Source organism: Amphiprion ocellaris, chromosome 21 (assembly GCF_022539595.1).
Source record: "Amphiprion ocellaris isolate individual 3 ecotype Okinawa chromosome 21, ASM2253959v1, whole genome shotgun sequence".
Classification (NCBI taxonomy): Eukaryota; Metazoa; Chordata; class Actinopteri; family Pomacentridae; genus Amphiprion; species Amphiprion ocellaris.
The window spans coordinates 12,422,078-12,440,624 of record NC_072786.1 but is presented as its reverse complement, the minus strand read 5'-3'; the positions used below and the strand labels follow the sequence as shown (position 1 = coordinate 12,440,624).

Genomic DNA, 18,547 nt, shown 5'->3' with positions numbered 1-18,547 from the left:
TGGGAGGGGAACTCACGTGCCGTCCTCGTTGCTCCGGTAGAAAACCAGAAAAGGGTCGGACTTGCCAAAAAAGTCCTTTTTGTCCAACTTGTTTCCGCAGAATTGCATCATAACCGATTCCTAACGAGCAGAGACCGAAAAAGACACAAGGAAAACTCTTAAGTAAGTATGGAAAGCTTTGGTTGTAGATTTTTGCGCTTTATGAGTCCCCGAAGACACAAAATATGCACATGTTCAGTCAAATTATTTTATAGACACCAGAGAATATCCAGTACATGATCTAATCCACAGTCTTTGCTTTTAACAAATAATTTCTGTTCCACTGAGGCTTCTGCTGGAGGAAAAACTTGTCTCCTGTGCATCACTACTGAAAGCTATTGTGAAGAAGTTGAGCGAGGAGTCGTTTTTTTATTTGATGAGGACAGACTGAATCCAAAAGCCGTCTTTTATTTTTCCATTATTGATGACTTAAAGGAGAAAGTTGCTTCTTCTGTGCAGATGGGCGCTGAAGCAAAAACATATTAGGACAGCAGACATAACAGATGATGAAAAAATAGAGCCGGAAGGATGTAAATGAAAGTTGAGAACAAAATACAAAAAGAAATTCTCTTTTTTTAAGGGTTAGATGGGGTTTATTAGAATTATTTAACTAAAAGTATTATTTATTGATTTCAGTTGTGTTTTTCAAATTATCTGATTGTCTTTTATTTCGTTTTGGGGCTTTAGGGACTCCCATAATACCCTGGTGTAGTGGCCATGTTTATCATGTCACAATGAGCAAGTCACACCAGATATCCACTTGATACATAACATACCATCAACACAACAACAGGGACCGAAAATGCAAGATGAATTACCGACAGCTGCTTTAAAGTGCTTTTCAAACTGGCATTTTGCTGTTAAAGTTTAAAAGACTATTTAAATACTCAAATATTCATGCCATTTGAAATTTTGAGAACAGTCATTTATAAAGTTGACAGATGGAAATTAGCACTTGTGCTAAATCTGACTTATTTACCGCACACTTGTGTAAACTTATGAGATTGTATGTTCATTAATATGCACTGTCCCATCCAAATAAAGTTCAGAACTAAATTCCTACGGCTGTTATGCCGCAAATCCTCTGATACAAGTGAACATTTTGGTAAAGTTTAACAAACTTGAATGTCCCTCGGGATTAATAAAGTATCCATCCATCCATCCATCCATCCATCCATCCATCCATCTATCTATCAAACAGATACAGTGAAGTTAGACAGATAGACATTGAGATTACTTTCGGATTAATATGGGTATTTTGATGTCTGATTCCGAATATTTAGAAAGCTGGATTTAACGCCGATACCATGTCGTTGTTGGTGTTTAGCAGCTTGAGTATAACCAAATACAAATGGATCCCTGGTAATGGTAAAACAGTAAAGCTATGTTGTAGAGCTGCAACTAACAATGATTTTTCTATCAAATAATCTGTCTCCTATTTTACAGATTGGATCTTAGCGATAAAATTTCCTCCAGAAAAGGAAAATGATCATTTCATTTAAGGTCACTTCATTTTGACAGCCTGTATGTCTTTGCATAATGCAGCACAGTATAACATGTAAGCACAAGTTTATACAATATAGTGCAAAACTGTTGGGTTTAAATAGAAAATAGAGGGTTTATCTAAAGTATCTATTAATCCAGATAAGGGTTTTATTTCAAGTTTTGCGTCTTTAACAAAGTGAAAAAGTTCAGTCTGTATATTGACCAAAGCACAAGAAGGGTTGACTTTGGTAGCAGATTCAAAGTCAGCCTTGAAGTGACTTTTTATACTCCTTTTGCTCTATGACAACAGAAACAGAAAAGTATGTTAAAGAGAAGAGCTTTGTCAGGAATTGGGCTGTATTGAAACACAGTATATGTGAGCACAGAGAGCAGGAGAGAAGTAAACGGATGTAATGTGCTTCCTTGCCAAACAGCACCTGTGTGTTTTCCCTTTAGGTGGTCATCAATTATGCTGTGTTACACTACGAAACCCTGCATGGTGTACAAATCATGTTTTGGTGCGAAGTCTGATCTCGTCGTGTCACCAGTTTAAACACGTCGGTTAAAAATATTGATGCTGATGCATTTCAGCATAAACGGCGTCGGATATGCTGACTAAAAACGGCAGTCCTACTGTCAGGTACAATGCTAATATGGAACAAAATTTTGACCTAAGTTTTATGTTATCTAGAGTTTAAAGTTACACTTTCTTGCTGTCTCATAACTATCCCAAATGACAAAACTGAAAAATAGTAGTGGAAAGTTTTAAAGCTCTGTAAGCTAGTTTAGCTGGTCGAAGGCTTCCTACATTACAATTCCCAACTACTGTAACTAACGTTTCTCAGCAAAACAATGGAATTAGTCCAGAAATATACACAAAAAACCATGTGTCATGTCATTAAAAGTGTCCAAGTTATCACATTTCTAACTATTTCAAACAAATCATTGAGTATCAAGACCATAAATTAATGGGCCAATGTGGATTTTATGAAAACACCATTTAATCAGTCAAGCCGTCAAACAGTCTATCACTAACATAGACTTAAAAATGTACATTCATCCTGGCCAGTTTCTGACACTCACCCTGCAGTTGTTCAGCTCCTCGGCTTTCACAATAATGGTCCCACATTTCTTCCCTGGGATGCCCCTGCGGACGACAACACACCAAAAGGTCAACATGTCACAGTCACATGGATGCTGTTATTGTTATTGGCATGTTGTTTATTCTACATGAACTCTTCCTGCTACGTCTTTGCCGGTCTCTACACTTTCACAGTCAAAGGCCAAGTTGACAAGAGTCCGAAAGCATCTCCTGACTTGAATTACCATCTCAACTCAGAGCGTGGACCAGAAAAAAGCTTGTTTAGCTTGTTGAGCTTGTGTCTTTCATATGATCCATTTTAACTTAGTCAATCAATGCAGCTGTACAATATAGGTAATTTTGCAGCCACCCACTTTTCTTTAGAATATGGCCTCACAAGACATTTCCCCGCTTTTTGTGCACAAACTTCAACCTTTCTGATCTTTACATGGTGAATTCCAGCTGCTGATGAAGTTAAGGCCAAGTGGAAATTCATGACCAAAGCCTCATGGAAAATTTTACTATTTCCCACTGCATCCAAACATCTCCTAGATGGTAGAGGAACCGTTGAGAAAGAGCTGTTTATGTTTGTGTGTGTTGAAGTGTGTCTGTGTGAGTGAATGAATGTTCCTGTTGATGCTGAAAGTGGGTGTTCATGATGTGCACTAGCGTTCCCGAGCTGTGGTAAAGGTGGGATGAGATGATGTACGTGTGTGTGTGTGTGTGTGTGTGTGTGTGGGTGTGTTCGCACTTTCTCTGAATAAACATCGTGTTATTCAAGGTGAACTCGATGACGTCATTTACAGCATCTCCTCCTTGAACCAGTCCAACTCATATACTTATGCTGCACACACAGAGAAGCAACCCAAATCCTGTTTTAAAGGACGTTTTCATACCATTAGTTATGTTACTGAACAAGGAAGACCTTTTAATATTACTGCCTGGGTTGGAAACACAACCTCGTCCAATAGGAGTAGACAAAGAAGTCTCTGTCAGAATGACCAGGATGATCTCAAGCTTTTCGTCATTTACAACAGTACAATACATACTTCAGTACATCCAATATGTTGAAAACCTATATTTTTGTTGTTGTTGTTTTTGTCTTAAAAACATGAAGATGTAAAATAAAAATAACCCACTAGGTTTATTTACTTCCTACAGATACTCGAAACTCTAAACTAAGGGTAACTCTAAAATGTCTTCCTACAGTAACAAATAACATTCTTATGATAGTATTTGGTCTTCTTAAGCAAGTCACTAGCATTCCCAGACTAACGACTTGCATTCCGATGCTAGTATTTGGCATTCCAAGGCGAACCCCTAGCATTCCCAGGCTAGCCACTTGCAATCCTAGGATAACAAGTACCATTCCTGGGCTGCCAACTGGCATTCCCTAGCCTAGCAACTACAATTCCTAGGCTAGCAAATGACCTTCTAAGGCTGACAACTAGTATTCCTAAGCTAACAACTACCATTCCAAGGTTAGTCACTGGAATCTTTAGGCTAACTGCGACCATTCCCCGGCTCATAATCCCTAGGCTGGTCACTGGCATTTCCAGACTAGCAACTAGCATCCTGTGCTAGCAATTGGCATTCCTTGGCTAGCAACCAAAGTTCGTCAGAGCTCTGTGATGATTACTGTAAAGCAGATGGACATTTAGTGATGGTGGAACCTTTAAGATCGATTTGAAATCAATAAACAAGTTTTCATGTTGCCTGTTTTGTTGCAGTGCAGCTTAAACTCAGCTTGTGTTTACACTGTTATTCTTCTCTCCTGCTCTCTGTGCTCACATCTACTGTGCTTTAATGCAGCCAAATTCCCAAACAAGCTGTGTAGGTTTACATATTTTTCTATTTTCTAACTGTTTCTAACAGAACAATTGCAAAATAGTGACTGAAATGCAGCCCATTAAGGCTACATATTAACTGGAAATCACATTCATAGTTACTTCCAAGCTGCTGCTCTGCACTGCCAAACCACTGATTTATAGCTGCAAAATCATCTGCATCATCACCACAAAAACAATAACAGTTATTCTGCGATATTTCCATGGAAAATGATCTTCAAAACAGAAAGTTAGAAGTGATAGAAAGGCCCTGGTCTCACACACTCTGCTCTGCACTGTCAATCAGAGACTGAGACAGAGTCTTCTTCCTGAAGGGGGCGTGGACAGGGGCAGCTCAGTTGCATTTAAAGTTACAGACACTGAAACAACCCATTTAGAACACAACTAAAACCAGCAGTTATACAGTCAGGGTAAAATGAAACATCTTTGCAGTATTTTAAGCTGAAAAATTGAAAGAAATATTTGAAGGACAGGTGAGACTTTCATCAGTCTGTTTAAAAAAAAAAAGCTAAATATAGGATCTTTAATAAACATGAGCATTCTGGCTGTGTAATTGCTCTACTTTGGCACATTTGAATTTCCTTTTCTGGATTTTCTAGATGTTTGAGCTTTTGCTGCAAAACAAATATCCCCTAGAGGGACAATTAAGATAACCTTGAACCTTGTTTATAGATTGAAAGTTTGATAAAAATCTAAAATAAGTCATCCATGCTTTTAGAAGGAATTTGAAAAACTAATGTTTTAGTATGGAAAGATGGTTAATTAAACCTGCATTTACATTACTGGCTAAATGAGGGGGAAGCAAAAGATTCGCACACATTATCTCCCCTAATAAAGCGGACAAGGCTGATGCATTAGCAAATGGAGCACAATTATCACGTATTTGGAGTTGTGTTTCTGGTCCACTACCTAATATAAGTCAATCATTCACTCTCCTTTTAGCCGTGTGGCTGTCTACCAAGTCCTGATGGAAACGTCTGGCCCTTGAGCTGCTAAATGCTCCATTAGGTTCTGCAGCTAGTTGCTAACTTTGTCTGGCAGGAAGTCGGTTTATCAGAGTTTGAAGGCGAAAAGAAATGAGGTTTATGGGAGCGATGACAGTAAAACTGTGGGCTAAAAGATGCTAAAGTGCTCTACAGAGCTGGGAGGAACTGAGTTGTAAGAAAGCTAATCACATCTGTTGGTAATTATAGGAGCTTTGAATAGTAAAATCTGCATCATAATTTGCAGAGAATTATCATTAAAAGTAGTCATATATCTTCAGTAAAGGAACTGTCCACACATCGAAGGAACAGCAGGGAATTTGACTTAACTTTTGAGACGTTCTGCAATCTGACAAAGAGGATTGTGATGAGCTCGGCTCTGAGTCCCACCTGGCAGAAGTTGACTCATGCAGTCATTTAGGCAGCCCAGAATTGGGGTCGAGAACCTCTGCGTGAATGTAATTCAAGCCCCGTTTTACTCCAGCATGAGGAAGTGAGAGAAAAACGCTTGTGAAAAGGACAGCTCTATCAAAAATGAAATAGATCCGGCAGCCATCAATTTGCATTGAGGAGCTGAGAGCTTTTGTCATGTGCAAAAGCAATATGCTGCTCTCAGGAATCTGAAGATGAGCAGAAAAACTATTTTTTTCTCTCCAACTCATTATTCCCAGACCTCTCAGGGAGGTGGGGTCAGATAATTTGTATGCATTGTGTGTGAAGTGAGTGAAAGATTCAGAATTAAGACTGAGATAGTGAGGAACACCCAGAGAAAATGACAGGAAGACGGACCTTTTTCACCTGAAACTGCAAAAAAAAAATGTTTCCCATTACAGAGATTCACTGTAGATGTTTACTTCTGTCACTGAACAGGTAGAAAGTCTCTCTCTCTAATGTCTTTAACTGCTTGAATACTAGTTTGGTTCTTGGTATGTGGTTTCAAGATGAAAACAGGAAATCATTGAGCACCAGTCTGATGAAACAGCATCCAAATTGGCTTCAATGCAACCCAACTGCAAGAATTCCTGCAATTATTACTCAATAGCCTTTAGGAAACAAAGCTACACAGATCACCTGCATCGAAAGGTTAAGGGACAGTCCTTTGGACTTACGGTTACCTTTCCAGATGCCATTAGCAATAAAAGTGGTTTGATCAGTGAGGATTAGAGATAAAAATCAATAAGACAATACTGACAGGCTTCCTCAAGGGGGAACTGATACGCTAGGGAAAGGTTATTCATGTCGTTGCAGTGTATCACATGTCTCCAAAGCCTTTCATCTGACCAAAAATAGCCCTAATCTTCTGGAAATTCAAGGAAAACCTCCAACTCCAAAGACCTCCTGTATCCAATGACTACTTGTAGGTTTGGAAGGCACGATATCATTAGACAGCAAATGACAGCATTTATCAGAATAAGAAGCTGTAAAAACAGAAGGAATCACTGGATTTTTAATTTTGTGATGATCCTCGAGCTAATGGGACTTTCGGTTTTGTGGGGAAATTTAACCAGATCTGATCTTAAAATTGTGGTATTTTATCAAAATCATTTTATTCTACATGTCAAAAAATCCTCCAAAATAAACAGTTTGCTCTAACCAGACTCTGTCAAAAACAATAGATTCTGTACTTCTGTTTGTAACCGAGGCACCATTAATGAATCTACTGCAACAAACAGTCATGTGGCAAAGATTCTGGGAATTTTCAGAAGAACTGCAAGCAGTGTTTGAACACCTGTTGGGTTTTCAACTTACTGACTCGAAATAATTTACTAAATTCAAGCTCAAAATTGTGATATTTCATCAAAATCACTGTATTCCACATGTCTAATTTGAGGTTTCGCTCATAAACAAAAACACAAATACTACAATGAAACCAATTGTGACTTGACTGCGACCACTAGACAATCATTAAAAATTCGGGGACTGCTCGGCTGAAGTGCAGGCAGTGTCTACACAGAGGAGATAGGAGACAAATATCAAAATAATTATAAACATAACTAGAAGAATACATGCGGTATGCAGGGTCACATTTTTTTCCTGTATTGGTAACATCTGTTTCGGGGAATTTTTAATTTTGTTGAGTAAATAATGAAAGAAGTCATGGTTTCCATAGAGGTGCAGGACTTTGTATGTTGGTGAGAAATTTGGCTTTAGTGAGTAAAAATATAACAGAAACAGAAACCGCCGAGAAACTTCTTGGCTTTTCAACAGTTCTGTTTACATACAGAAATAAAATACACAGTCTACACACCACACTAATGAAAGATTTCATTACCAGCAAATTGAATTAGGGATAGGGCTGCACAGTGGCGTAGTGGTTAGCACTTTCGCCTTGCAGCAAGAAGGTCCCTGGTTCGCGTCCCGGCTTTCCCGGGATCTTTCTGCATGGAGTTTGCATGTTCTCCCTGTGCATGCGTGGGTTTTCTCCGGGTACTCCGGCTTCCTCCCACAGTCCAAAAATATGCTGAGGTTAATTGATTATTCTAAATTGCCCGTAGGTGTGAATGTGAGAGTGCTTGTTTGTCTATATATGTAGCCCTGTGACAGACTGGTGACCTGTCTAGGGTGTCCCCTGCCTTCGCCCGAGTCAGCTGGGATAGGCTCCAGCCCCCCCCATGACCCTAGTGAGGATTAAGCGGTGTATAGATAATGGATGGATGGATGGATGGATGAATTAGGGATGAATTCTTCCTCATTTACTATGAACTTTGGTTGCTGCCACGACGGAGGAACAGAGGAAGCAAGTAAAACTTTTCACAAGCACAATAAAGACTTTGCAAAACTCTTCTGCTGTCTCTCTTTCTCGTCGTGTTTCCTCCTCTCAGACTCAATCATGTCATCTCACCGCTACAATATGCAGTTAGAAACGGTTAAAGACACACACACACACACACACACACACACACACACACACACACACACACACACACACACACACACGCACACACGCACGCACGCACGCACGCACACACACGCACGCACGCATGCACGCACGCACGCACACACACATGCCAGTTTCATTATATTCCCAACGAAGGTAGAATATCTGAATCAGATATCAGTTGTCGTTTCAAAAGCGCGAGGGTCCGTCTGTTCTCGTCCTGCCCCAGACGCACTTTTTCCATGAAAAGGAAGGTCATAACCATAATTCTCTCTTACAAAAGGAATACTGACATCAAATCCATGTCACACAAGGGCCAGGGAGAGACTTTCTTAGTCCTTTTTTTCCCTTTTCTTTTTTACAAACGCTACACAGTCAGGCTTGTATTCACAGTGATCAGCCTTTGTGAGGTCAGGCTTGCTTGCATTTGAAATTATTGACCACTTGGCTCTTCCCAGAGTTCACCGTCATTTCTGTCTGACCCTGGAATCACTTAAATTGAATGTCGACAGCAAGAAAAAAAAGATCCTGCAAAAAAAGCTGAAAATCTAGCAGCAAAGATACTCCAAAAAAAGATGCTAAAATTTACAGATGATAGTAATATTTACATCTTGAGATGACACTTAATAATGTGATGTGCAATAACACAATTTACTTTTTATTACACTATATACTTCTATTGTATATATACATATATATATATATATATGTGTGTGTGTGTGTGTGTGTGTGTGTGTGTGTGTGTGTGTGTGTGTAGTATTTACAGTTTTGCCATGTTTTTTAAAGGTAACATGAAAATTTTAAAAAACTAAAAATTTATGTGATTTTACTAGACTAATTTAATATCTGTAATTTCATTAAGCAAGGGAAATCTGGAACAATAATATTAAAAACAACATAAATTATTATGACATTATTTTATTTATTGTAATCTGTATCATTTTTTTCATTTTATTATCATATTTGTTTTGTCTCTCACAGATGATGATTTTATTATTTTCACTCCATTTTATTGTATTCTATTTTATTTTATTCATTTATTTTCATTTTATTTTATCATATTTCTAGGCTATTGTGGCTTTGGAGTGTGGTGAAACTGTGTACCTGTGTGATGGACTGCTGACTGCAGGACAAATTTATTTTTTTCTATATTATTTCTATTCTATTTCATTTTATCATCATATTGTTTTTTCTCACTGATGATGACTTTATTTTTCTAGATCAATTTTATTTTTTTCTATTTTTATCTAATTTTATCATCATATTTCCTTTGTCTCACTAATAATTTTAATATTCTAATCTATTTTATTTTATTGCAATATTTCTTGTGTCTCTCACAGATGATTTTATTCTTATTATTTAATTTAATTTTCATTCACAATTTACATTCTTATTCTACTGTAGTTGTACAGTGTGATGAAACTGCGTACCAATGTGACTGTACTGCATAATAAAGATGATCTTGAGCCTTGTGCCAAAAACTAGTAAAAACATCCAGTTTTAGAGCGAGACGGAAAGAGATGGAGAAACTAATAAACCTCATTCTCATAAACTGCCTTGTTGAATATTCAAAAATATCAAGTGATCACCAGCGTCAGTATTTCAAATGGGAAAGTTATTAGTAATAAAATGAAAATCCACAGCAGAATGTCTCAGGCGGTAAAACCCCGAAGGGATCTCAGGTAAATTTAACCAAACAATGCATCAATATGACACATTCATTCATTTCTGAAAGTCAAAAGTAGCCCCCCAAGTAATTTATTAGCTTCAGCATGCAGCAGACTGAAATCCTATTTAACTTTAAAGGAAATTCATTACGAGGGTACCTGAATCAAGTTCACGCACAAAGAGGCTTGACATGAGGGAAAGAGCATCTATAAAGTAAAAAGGTCTTTGCAAGTTAAAGCAGAAGTTTGACATTTTCAGAAATATACATTTCAGCTTTCTTGTTGGGAGTTAGATCAAAGTATTGATATCAACCTTGTGTTCATATGAATCAAATGGCAGCAGACTGGAGACAGAATCAGAATTAGGTTGATTGTCAAGTAAGTAAACACAAGAAATAGAAAGATATATCAGGGCTCTGATGGTGTTTGATTTAGTTTTTCTGTGACATTTACTTCAATATGAAAAAATACAGACAATTTTGGTGGACAACTCAAAAGACTCTATTTGGAAAGAATCAATGTCTAAAATTGATCGGGATGATTTTGTACAGGGGCGCACCTGCCTAAAAAGTTTAAAAATTGTGTTTTAAAAATGCTTTAAAAAATACATTCGACATTGAAACTGTGCTCCTGCTTTAGATGGCATTCAGATCAGGCATTACACTCATTAAACAGAGCTTTGTGGTGTTGATTTAAATGGTTAAACTAATTATTCACAACAGTTATAAGACTGAAAACTTGTTTTTGGTCAATATCCTCCTTTCTGTAGCAGAAATATTTCCAGAAAACTGACTAAGTCTGCACGATTATAGTCAAGATGATCCATCACAGTTATTTTGGTCAATATTGAGATCACAGTTAGCCTGTTGATCACACTCATTTACAGACTTTCACTTCTGCTACATTCCTGCAAAAGCACAAATCTGCATCAAAGCAAGAATCTGAACCACAAGTTCTTCTGCACCTGTACTCAGAGCATCTCCTTGAAACAAAATATAAATAAAGTAGTGCCCAAAACACTCACTTGCTAAATATCTGCTTATTGATAAATACTACAGTTTACTGATGTTCCTTAAATGCCTCATGTGCAGGTTACAGTAGTAGCTAGTCAGGCAGCTGTGCACAGAAAAGTCTCTAGTCTCCCTTCAGTCACTGCAGTGCAGCAAGTCTGACAGATGTGTGACTAAATGTTCACTTAAAAAGAGTGAATTAAGGTGTTCTAATGTCAGATTCAGCTCATCCAAAAACTAATCTTACCTACACGTGCCGTTTTCTCAGCCAATCGTATTAAATTTAGCGTGAGAAGTTAAAATCATGATTACGTTTAAGCCAAGTTGCATTACTTCACATTGCACTTCCTGCAATGTGGCACTGCGCGTGCACATTTCACAATATTTGATGCTGACATTATATATTATGTAGCCCTTGTTGGTATACTCAATAAGAATAAAAATGCAAGTGCCACAAAAAACAGGAAGTATTTATATATAGATCAAATCAAATACAATTCATTATTAAAGAATAAGTAAAAAAATATATTCTGAATATGAAAAGAGCTACTGAATTTGAAAAAAATGTATGAGAGATTGACAAGAATAAGCAAGTGCAATAATAAAGAATACATAAATTACATTAACATGCTTTTAATTCAAACTAGGGTTGCAAAAGGATTATTTTCACTGTTGATTAATCTGACAAGTATTTTTCTCAATTGATCGGCTAGTTATTTGGTCTTTAACGCATCAGGAAGCGGTGAAAAATATCAAATATCAGTGATTCCCAAAGCAAAAGAAAGCGTAAAGTATATAAATACTAGGAGTTGTGCACTATCAGGTCCTGAAAACATTCACTGTCCATATATTGTGGTATGATATTGCACATATTTGCAGCTAAAAGAATCAAGACTGGCTGAAGTGCATTCACCAAATGTGCCACAGGTATCCCATATAAGCACTGGTTTTGAAGAAGTCAGCAGTGATTCGGTGCAGAAATAGCAACACTGTCAACATCTATTAGAAGCAAGGGTGCCGAGGCCACAGCTGCAGCAGTTGTTCTCTTGCTGAGGTTGTGTCTGAATGCATATTTCTGTGTGTGTAGGTGTTTGACTCTGTCAGACACACACCTGCAGCCTGACACCACAGGGGGGCTCTTTAACAATTTTAATGAGTGTTAATTACAACTAATTACATTGTTCAATCAAACTCCAGTGGGCATTCAAGAGCATGTGAATGTATATGTGTTCAGGAACGAGAAGCCACTGAAAGTTACAATGACCTGGAAGACATGGCTGACTACCACTTCATGTACTGTTTATTCTTCAATTTCAGGTCTTGAATTCAGGTGCATTTACCTCTTAAAAAAGGGGTATAATTTTCTATAGCGTATAAAAAACAGGAAGTTCATTTCAGTAGAAGAAAAGAGATAAAACGCTGATTAAAAAAGCCCAAAAAAAGTTAAAAATGTGATGTATTCTGTGGTAAAATTGCCCTCATGCATGTAAAAGCAACACAGCTCCTTGTGTGACCGCGGGTGTCAAAGGTATTGGTGCCAATACTGATCACTTTAAAACTGCTTTGATCAGATATCCTGAGTAAACACAGTTGAGTTTGTTGAGAATATTGATGCCACATTCTTTTTTTCCTTTCCACTACAATTTGATGATGAATCAGACATAGGACATGTGGCTTACCGAGCCAAAAGACTTCTTCTATGTGATCTGGACAGTTTTACACTTACTCTTTCTTCATCATGCAAATTAGAGAGCTTTAGGTGCTGATATGTACAGTGTTGTTACCTTTGCAAAGAACCAGGACGAGCCTTGGAGTTCAGTGTTATAAAAACAGCTTAGACGGCTGTAGATTTAACAAGCAACGCAGTCCCTTTACCTCCTATTGTGAGCAGTGCGTCAAGAAGAAGCCCAGCAGAGGATGTACGAGCCAAAAAAAGTTCACCCTGCAGTAATGGTTCACTTTTATACCACTGTAATGTAAGTCCTTCCTCACTGCCTCCATCACCATGTGCTACACTGCTGCAACAGCCTGCAGAACACTGAGGTGACCAGCAAAGATGAAAGTCCATGTCTGCCACCTTGGACATCGTTTTTTTTTTTTTAAACACCGCCCTCCGGCAAGAGGCTGCAGTCTATCAAAATCTCTCAACGCAAGAACAGTTTCTTCCCGACTGCAGCTGGTCCAATCAGCAAGAACCTCCACAGACACAGACTGTGTCCCACCTATGGTCACTAGAAGATGTATTCATGGCTACAGATGGATTTTATCATTCCCTTTAGAGCTCTTTGAGTTTAATCTTCATAAGTACTAATGCTGTAGAGTCTGGATATTTATATCAGTTAGGTGAAGTATCTTAATTTGTTTTGTAGATCGCCATAATAAAACTTAGTGTTTGTACGAACAGCCTCAAACTCTTCCTAAGCCTAATTTCCACAAAATTGGGAATCAGGAATTCACTCTTAATACCGGTTGAGTCCAATTACCAATCAGAACAGTTTCTTATCCACAGAGTAAATCTACTCGTATCTCACAGCTCTGAGGCTTCCTGCCAGACACCATAAACTCTACAGAACATTTTCATCCACTCAGCTGTAACTGGAGCTTATATGACTCAAAGGATTTCCGCATTTCTCTCAGGGATATACCGGCTTTCTCTGCGGTTCTTAACCAGTCACATTCATTTAACACTAAGACAGGTGGATTTTTTAGTAGCAGACTCAGATGCTGAGAGACAAACTGTCAAACACCAAACTTTACATATGGCTTGACAGTTAAGCCCATTTTTTTACTATTACTGCAAAAATGCAGCTCAACTGTACTGACTGCTAAAAAAAACTTGTTTTCAAGCTTTGCAGGAGCCTTAACTCTTGCAATAATTAATATTTTAAATAAACATCTCAAGACAAACATGTTTTCACTGGCCTTTGGTAGCCCTTAATTGTCTTAATATTTAGTATTTTTTTTTTATCAGAAACTTATAATAATATTACATATGAATTATATAGCACTTTTCAAGACATTCATTGGTTTTACATAGTAGACAAGAATGCAAAAAAAATAAATTAAATGGAGAAAGAAGTATATAGAAAACAGTATTATGAGTTTGATCTTATTAATTGTTATCTTGTTTTGTGTCATTTTAATATTTTACACGATTTTATAATCCTTTGCAAATTTACTGCTTTTTGCAGTTATCTAATTGCTGTTGGACTGTTATTATGTACAGTACTTTGGTAAACTTGGGGTGCATTAAATGTGCTAAATAAATGTATTTTATTGTATTTATTTTATTTGATAAAAGATGAAGTCATGGCAGAAAAAGTTGGTGAAACAACTCTCAAAAACTGTACAACTTCTCCCAACTCTGCAGGAAGAACATTTGAAACACAGGATCCTGAGCAAAATTATTAATATCATTTGCAGTATTATTTTATTTGATCAATATCGGCTTCAGTGTCATGTGCAACATTTTGTATGCAGAATATCTTAGTTTATTGTGCAATATTTCATAATCTTTAGCATCCAATATTAGTTTTTCACTGTAGTGTTCTTGTGCTCAATTACTTTTTATTATAATTTTTTCTAATGTATCTTCCTATTGTTACTCCATTCATTCTCATTATTTTTCAATGTCTTTTGGTAGTTCAAATAATTTCTATATTTTATATTAGTATTATCTTAGACTTGATTTTATAATTGGTCATCCTGTTTTGCCTTGTTTTAATATTTTCAAGTATTTAATTCTCTTTTATAAATAAATTACTTGTTGCACGAGGACAGATTCAGCAACTGCACAGCTTATTTCTCGCCACAACTCCTTTCAGAAATACTTTTCGCTGAAGTGTTTTTAAGCTGAGCAATTATTGATCTGTCCTCATTTTAGTTCAATGATGGCTAGTTTAGACATTTGACTAAAGTTTCGTGATGTGTTGGACCTCCGTGCACCGCATCAAATTTGTACAAAGTAGAAGTCGAGTCTACTTTATGCAAATGAGCTCAAGGGAGACGCAGTGGATCGCAGCTCGATATGCACCGCAACCAGACCAGCATGCAACGCCATGCATTTCACATAGACAATGAATAGGATGTGGGAAATTGCCAGATCTAGTGGACACGTACCTTAAAACTCAAATGTCACACTTAACATTGAACAATAATATTATTATCATTTGCAATGTTACGTTTTCTGATCAACATCATCTTCAGTATCCAGAGCAACATTAAAATTTTATGTGCAATATTTCCATTTACTGTGCAATATTTTCATTATCTTGCGCACATTATGCATGTGTTTAATTATTCCACCAAGGAACACAGTGGAGTTATGTGACGATCAGTGTTGGTTTGTCTGTCTGTTCGCAACATTACTCAAAAATGGAATAATGGATTTGGATGAGATTTTCAGGGAAGGTCAGAAATGACACAAGGACCAAGTGATTAGATTTTGCCAGTGATGCGAGTGATAGTCTAGATCCATGATTTCTGTATCATTGATAACGGCACAGAGTCACTGTAACTATGACAACAAGTGAACACTACATCAGCTCCCTGCTGACGATCACATGATTGCGATACTACTTCAAATCCACCACTACGGACTTATCGCGACTTGTCCGTCAGAAATGATACAAGGAATGAGCAGCCTTGGCGGAGCACTGCACTGTCTGAATGCTTTTCCTGTTGCCAATATTGTTACTCGTTTCATTTCAGAATCAACATATTTTTCTTTTTTCTAATATTTTGTACTTAGGGCTGCACAGTGTCTCGGTGGTTACAACTTTCGCCTTGTAGCTAGAAGATCCCTGGATTGTGTCCCGGCCTTCCTGGAATCTTTTGCCATGGAGTTTCCATGTTCTCCCTGTGCATGCGGGGGTTTTTTCTGGGTACTCTGGCTTCCTCCCACAGTCCAAAAACATGCTGAGGTTAATTGATAATTCTAAATTGTCTGTAGGTGTGAATGTGAGTGTGATTGTTTATCTGTATATGTAGCCCTGTGACAGACTGGTGACCTGTCCTAGGGTGTCCCCTGTCTTCACCCTAAGTCAGCTGGGATAGACTCCAGACCCCCATGACCCCAATGAGGATTAAGCGGTGTATAGATGAAGGATGGATGGATTTCATACTTACATCTTGTTGCTACTCTATTAGGCACTGTATTTATTATTCTATTTTTCTGAGCCCAAGAATTTCCATCAGGATTAATAACTTTCCATTATATTCTGAACTGCAGGTGTAAACACGTTGGACGTCATCAGTACTTAAACACAGCTAACTCCCAGAGGAATTTCCTTGCTTTTTTCCATCTGCTCTGCAGGGAGAACCTGACAGGCAGCTCTGGGAGTCATTTGCTGCTGTTTGCTCTGGTAATTACTGAAATATCGTGCCTCTCTCAGCTCTACAGGTTCGTGCACACCTACTCACCCGAGAGCTTTTTCCAAGCGACTGCCCAAAGATCCGACCACCTCTCCCAGAGTGCAGTGGGCCTGGCCCAGGAAATCCTGCGGTCAACAAGACAAAATAAATGCACATAAGATTCACTCAAAAACAACAAAGCTGGCATAATATTTCTGAAGCAACAAAAAATGACCCCTATAGAGCGTAGCCCGACAGGCCCAGTACGTTTTATAATACGTCTCTGTTCCCCATTGGCAGCCAGCCTTCCTCCCAGCAGCCCTCACACCTGCCCCCAGCTGCTCCCCTGACACTGCCTTGGTAAATTAAACTGCCATCACATATTGAAGCTTTGCAGATGCTACTGAGAGAAAGGCAGAGAGGAAGAGACGACACAAAATACACAAAACGTCCTCAAGTTTGTCCTGGAAAATCATTTCCATGACAGAGTGGATTTTCAACAAACCGGGTCATTTATTTAAAATTAATGAATTGTCTAAATCTCAAAACCTGTCAGTGGGTCTGAAAGATTTTTTATTTCAAAACAATTACTGAAATTGATCCATTTGTCAGAACAGACACTGTAAGAAACAGAAATAATCATTAGATTTTAAACTTTCATGTGCCGTTTCGTCATGAAAACTAATCAAATCCTAAAATTGTGATTATTTAAATCATAATCACATTATTCAACAGTGTGCTTGTTTGTCTGTATATGTAGCCCTGTGATAGACTGGTGACCTGTCCAGGATGTCCCCTGATATCACCCTGAGTCAGCTGGGATAGACTCCAGTTCCCCCATGACCCTGATGAGGATTAAGAGGTGTATAGATAATGGATGGATGGAAATTGTTCTACGTGTCTCATTTAAAATTGTACTAAAAAGAAACAGTTTTCTCGAACCAAATTCTGAAAAACACTAAAAATTCTGCACTTCTTATTGGAAATGAAAAGTTATTAGTGACTCTGCTGTGATCAACTGTCATGTGACAAAAATTCAAGGATTTTTTAAAGGATGAACTGCAGGCAGTGTTTTGACAGAGCAGATAGGACACAAGTAAGAAATCAAAATAAAGTAAAATATTGCTAGTATATAGTGGCACCATTTATCAACACCTGGGGGGGGGGGGCATGAAAATGTTGTACATGTCAAGTCCAAGTTTGTAACATTTTTTGGTCAAATTAATAAAGTAATTTTAGTGATTTTTGATATTATAACTTCTGCACAAAATAAATTTTTTAGTTCTCTCTACTTGTATTCATGGTTGTAATGTTCCCATTGAGGTGCAGCACTTTATATTGCAGTAAAATATGAGCCCAAGTCGAGTACAAAATGTGACAGAAAGCTACAAAAAAACACACCCAGAAACTGCTTGGAGTTTTATTCAGCCTCTATAACACACAAACTACGTTCAATGCCTCTTCTCTAAATTTATGGAAGCTATTATAGAAACGTGCCGTCTTCACTCTTCTTTCTCCAGGGGGCAAAACCATTTGTCATAATTGGACACTGTGTCTAATATCTGACTGGAGCAGCTCCAAGCAGCACTAACATAATGGATTCTCTTTGCTCCAGTGATTAGCCTCTTGTGTTATTTTGTCTGCTGCTGTCTCTCAATCCATCTACCCGGATTCATATCTATTTGTGTGTCAGATTTACTTACATGCGGTCGTATTAAGTTTTATTCACCGTAAACTAATTTGGGGCTTTTCTAAGTGAAGTTTGCATTCTTTCCTGCAGTTCAAAGTCATGCATAGTGGGCTGGATTGGTAATTCTTTGACGTTTTTGCCCAGCGTCAGCCGATCGCTTCTCCACAGGATGCAGCAGGTACAGCTGATGAATGGATGGATGCATAAGCTAATTTGTTTTCGACCACAGCATGTGCAGGAATAACATTTGAGAATGTTTTTTTATGATATCCCCCCCCATCCATTGTGTAGAGGCAGAGCGGTAAAGCCACAAATCACCTAGCAACTGCGGCGGCTGCCAGCATGAGGTCCATCGGAGAATCGGTGGAGTGCAACAGTGGCTAAATATACAACAGCATGGGCTGGAAAATGATTTAATGCGGAGAAGACAGTCGTGTGGGCGTCGCTCCATTCAGCAGACAAATGCACTGTTTGATGGATAAGACTGAGATCTCAAAGGAGAGGAAAAGTTCAGG

General features: G+C 38.0%; 1 protein-coding gene across 1 annotated transcript in view; it reads right to left on the bottom strand.

Annotated features, from left to right (window-relative positions):
• LOC111589158 (copine-8) overlaps positions 1-18,547 on the bottom strand; it is a 135,363-nt gene that overhangs the window by 62,751 nt on the left and 54,065 nt on the right. The window contains exons 6-8 of the mRNA XM_055006486.1: positions 16,412-16,488; positions 2,608-2,671; positions 17-120 (exon numbers count right to left, since the gene is read on the bottom strand). Coding sequence (XP_054862461.1) covers positions 17-120; positions 2,608-2,671; positions 16,412-16,488 — 245 coding nt within the window. The remainder of the gene's footprint in view (positions 1-16; positions 121-2,607; positions 2,672-16,411; positions 16,489-18,547) is intronic.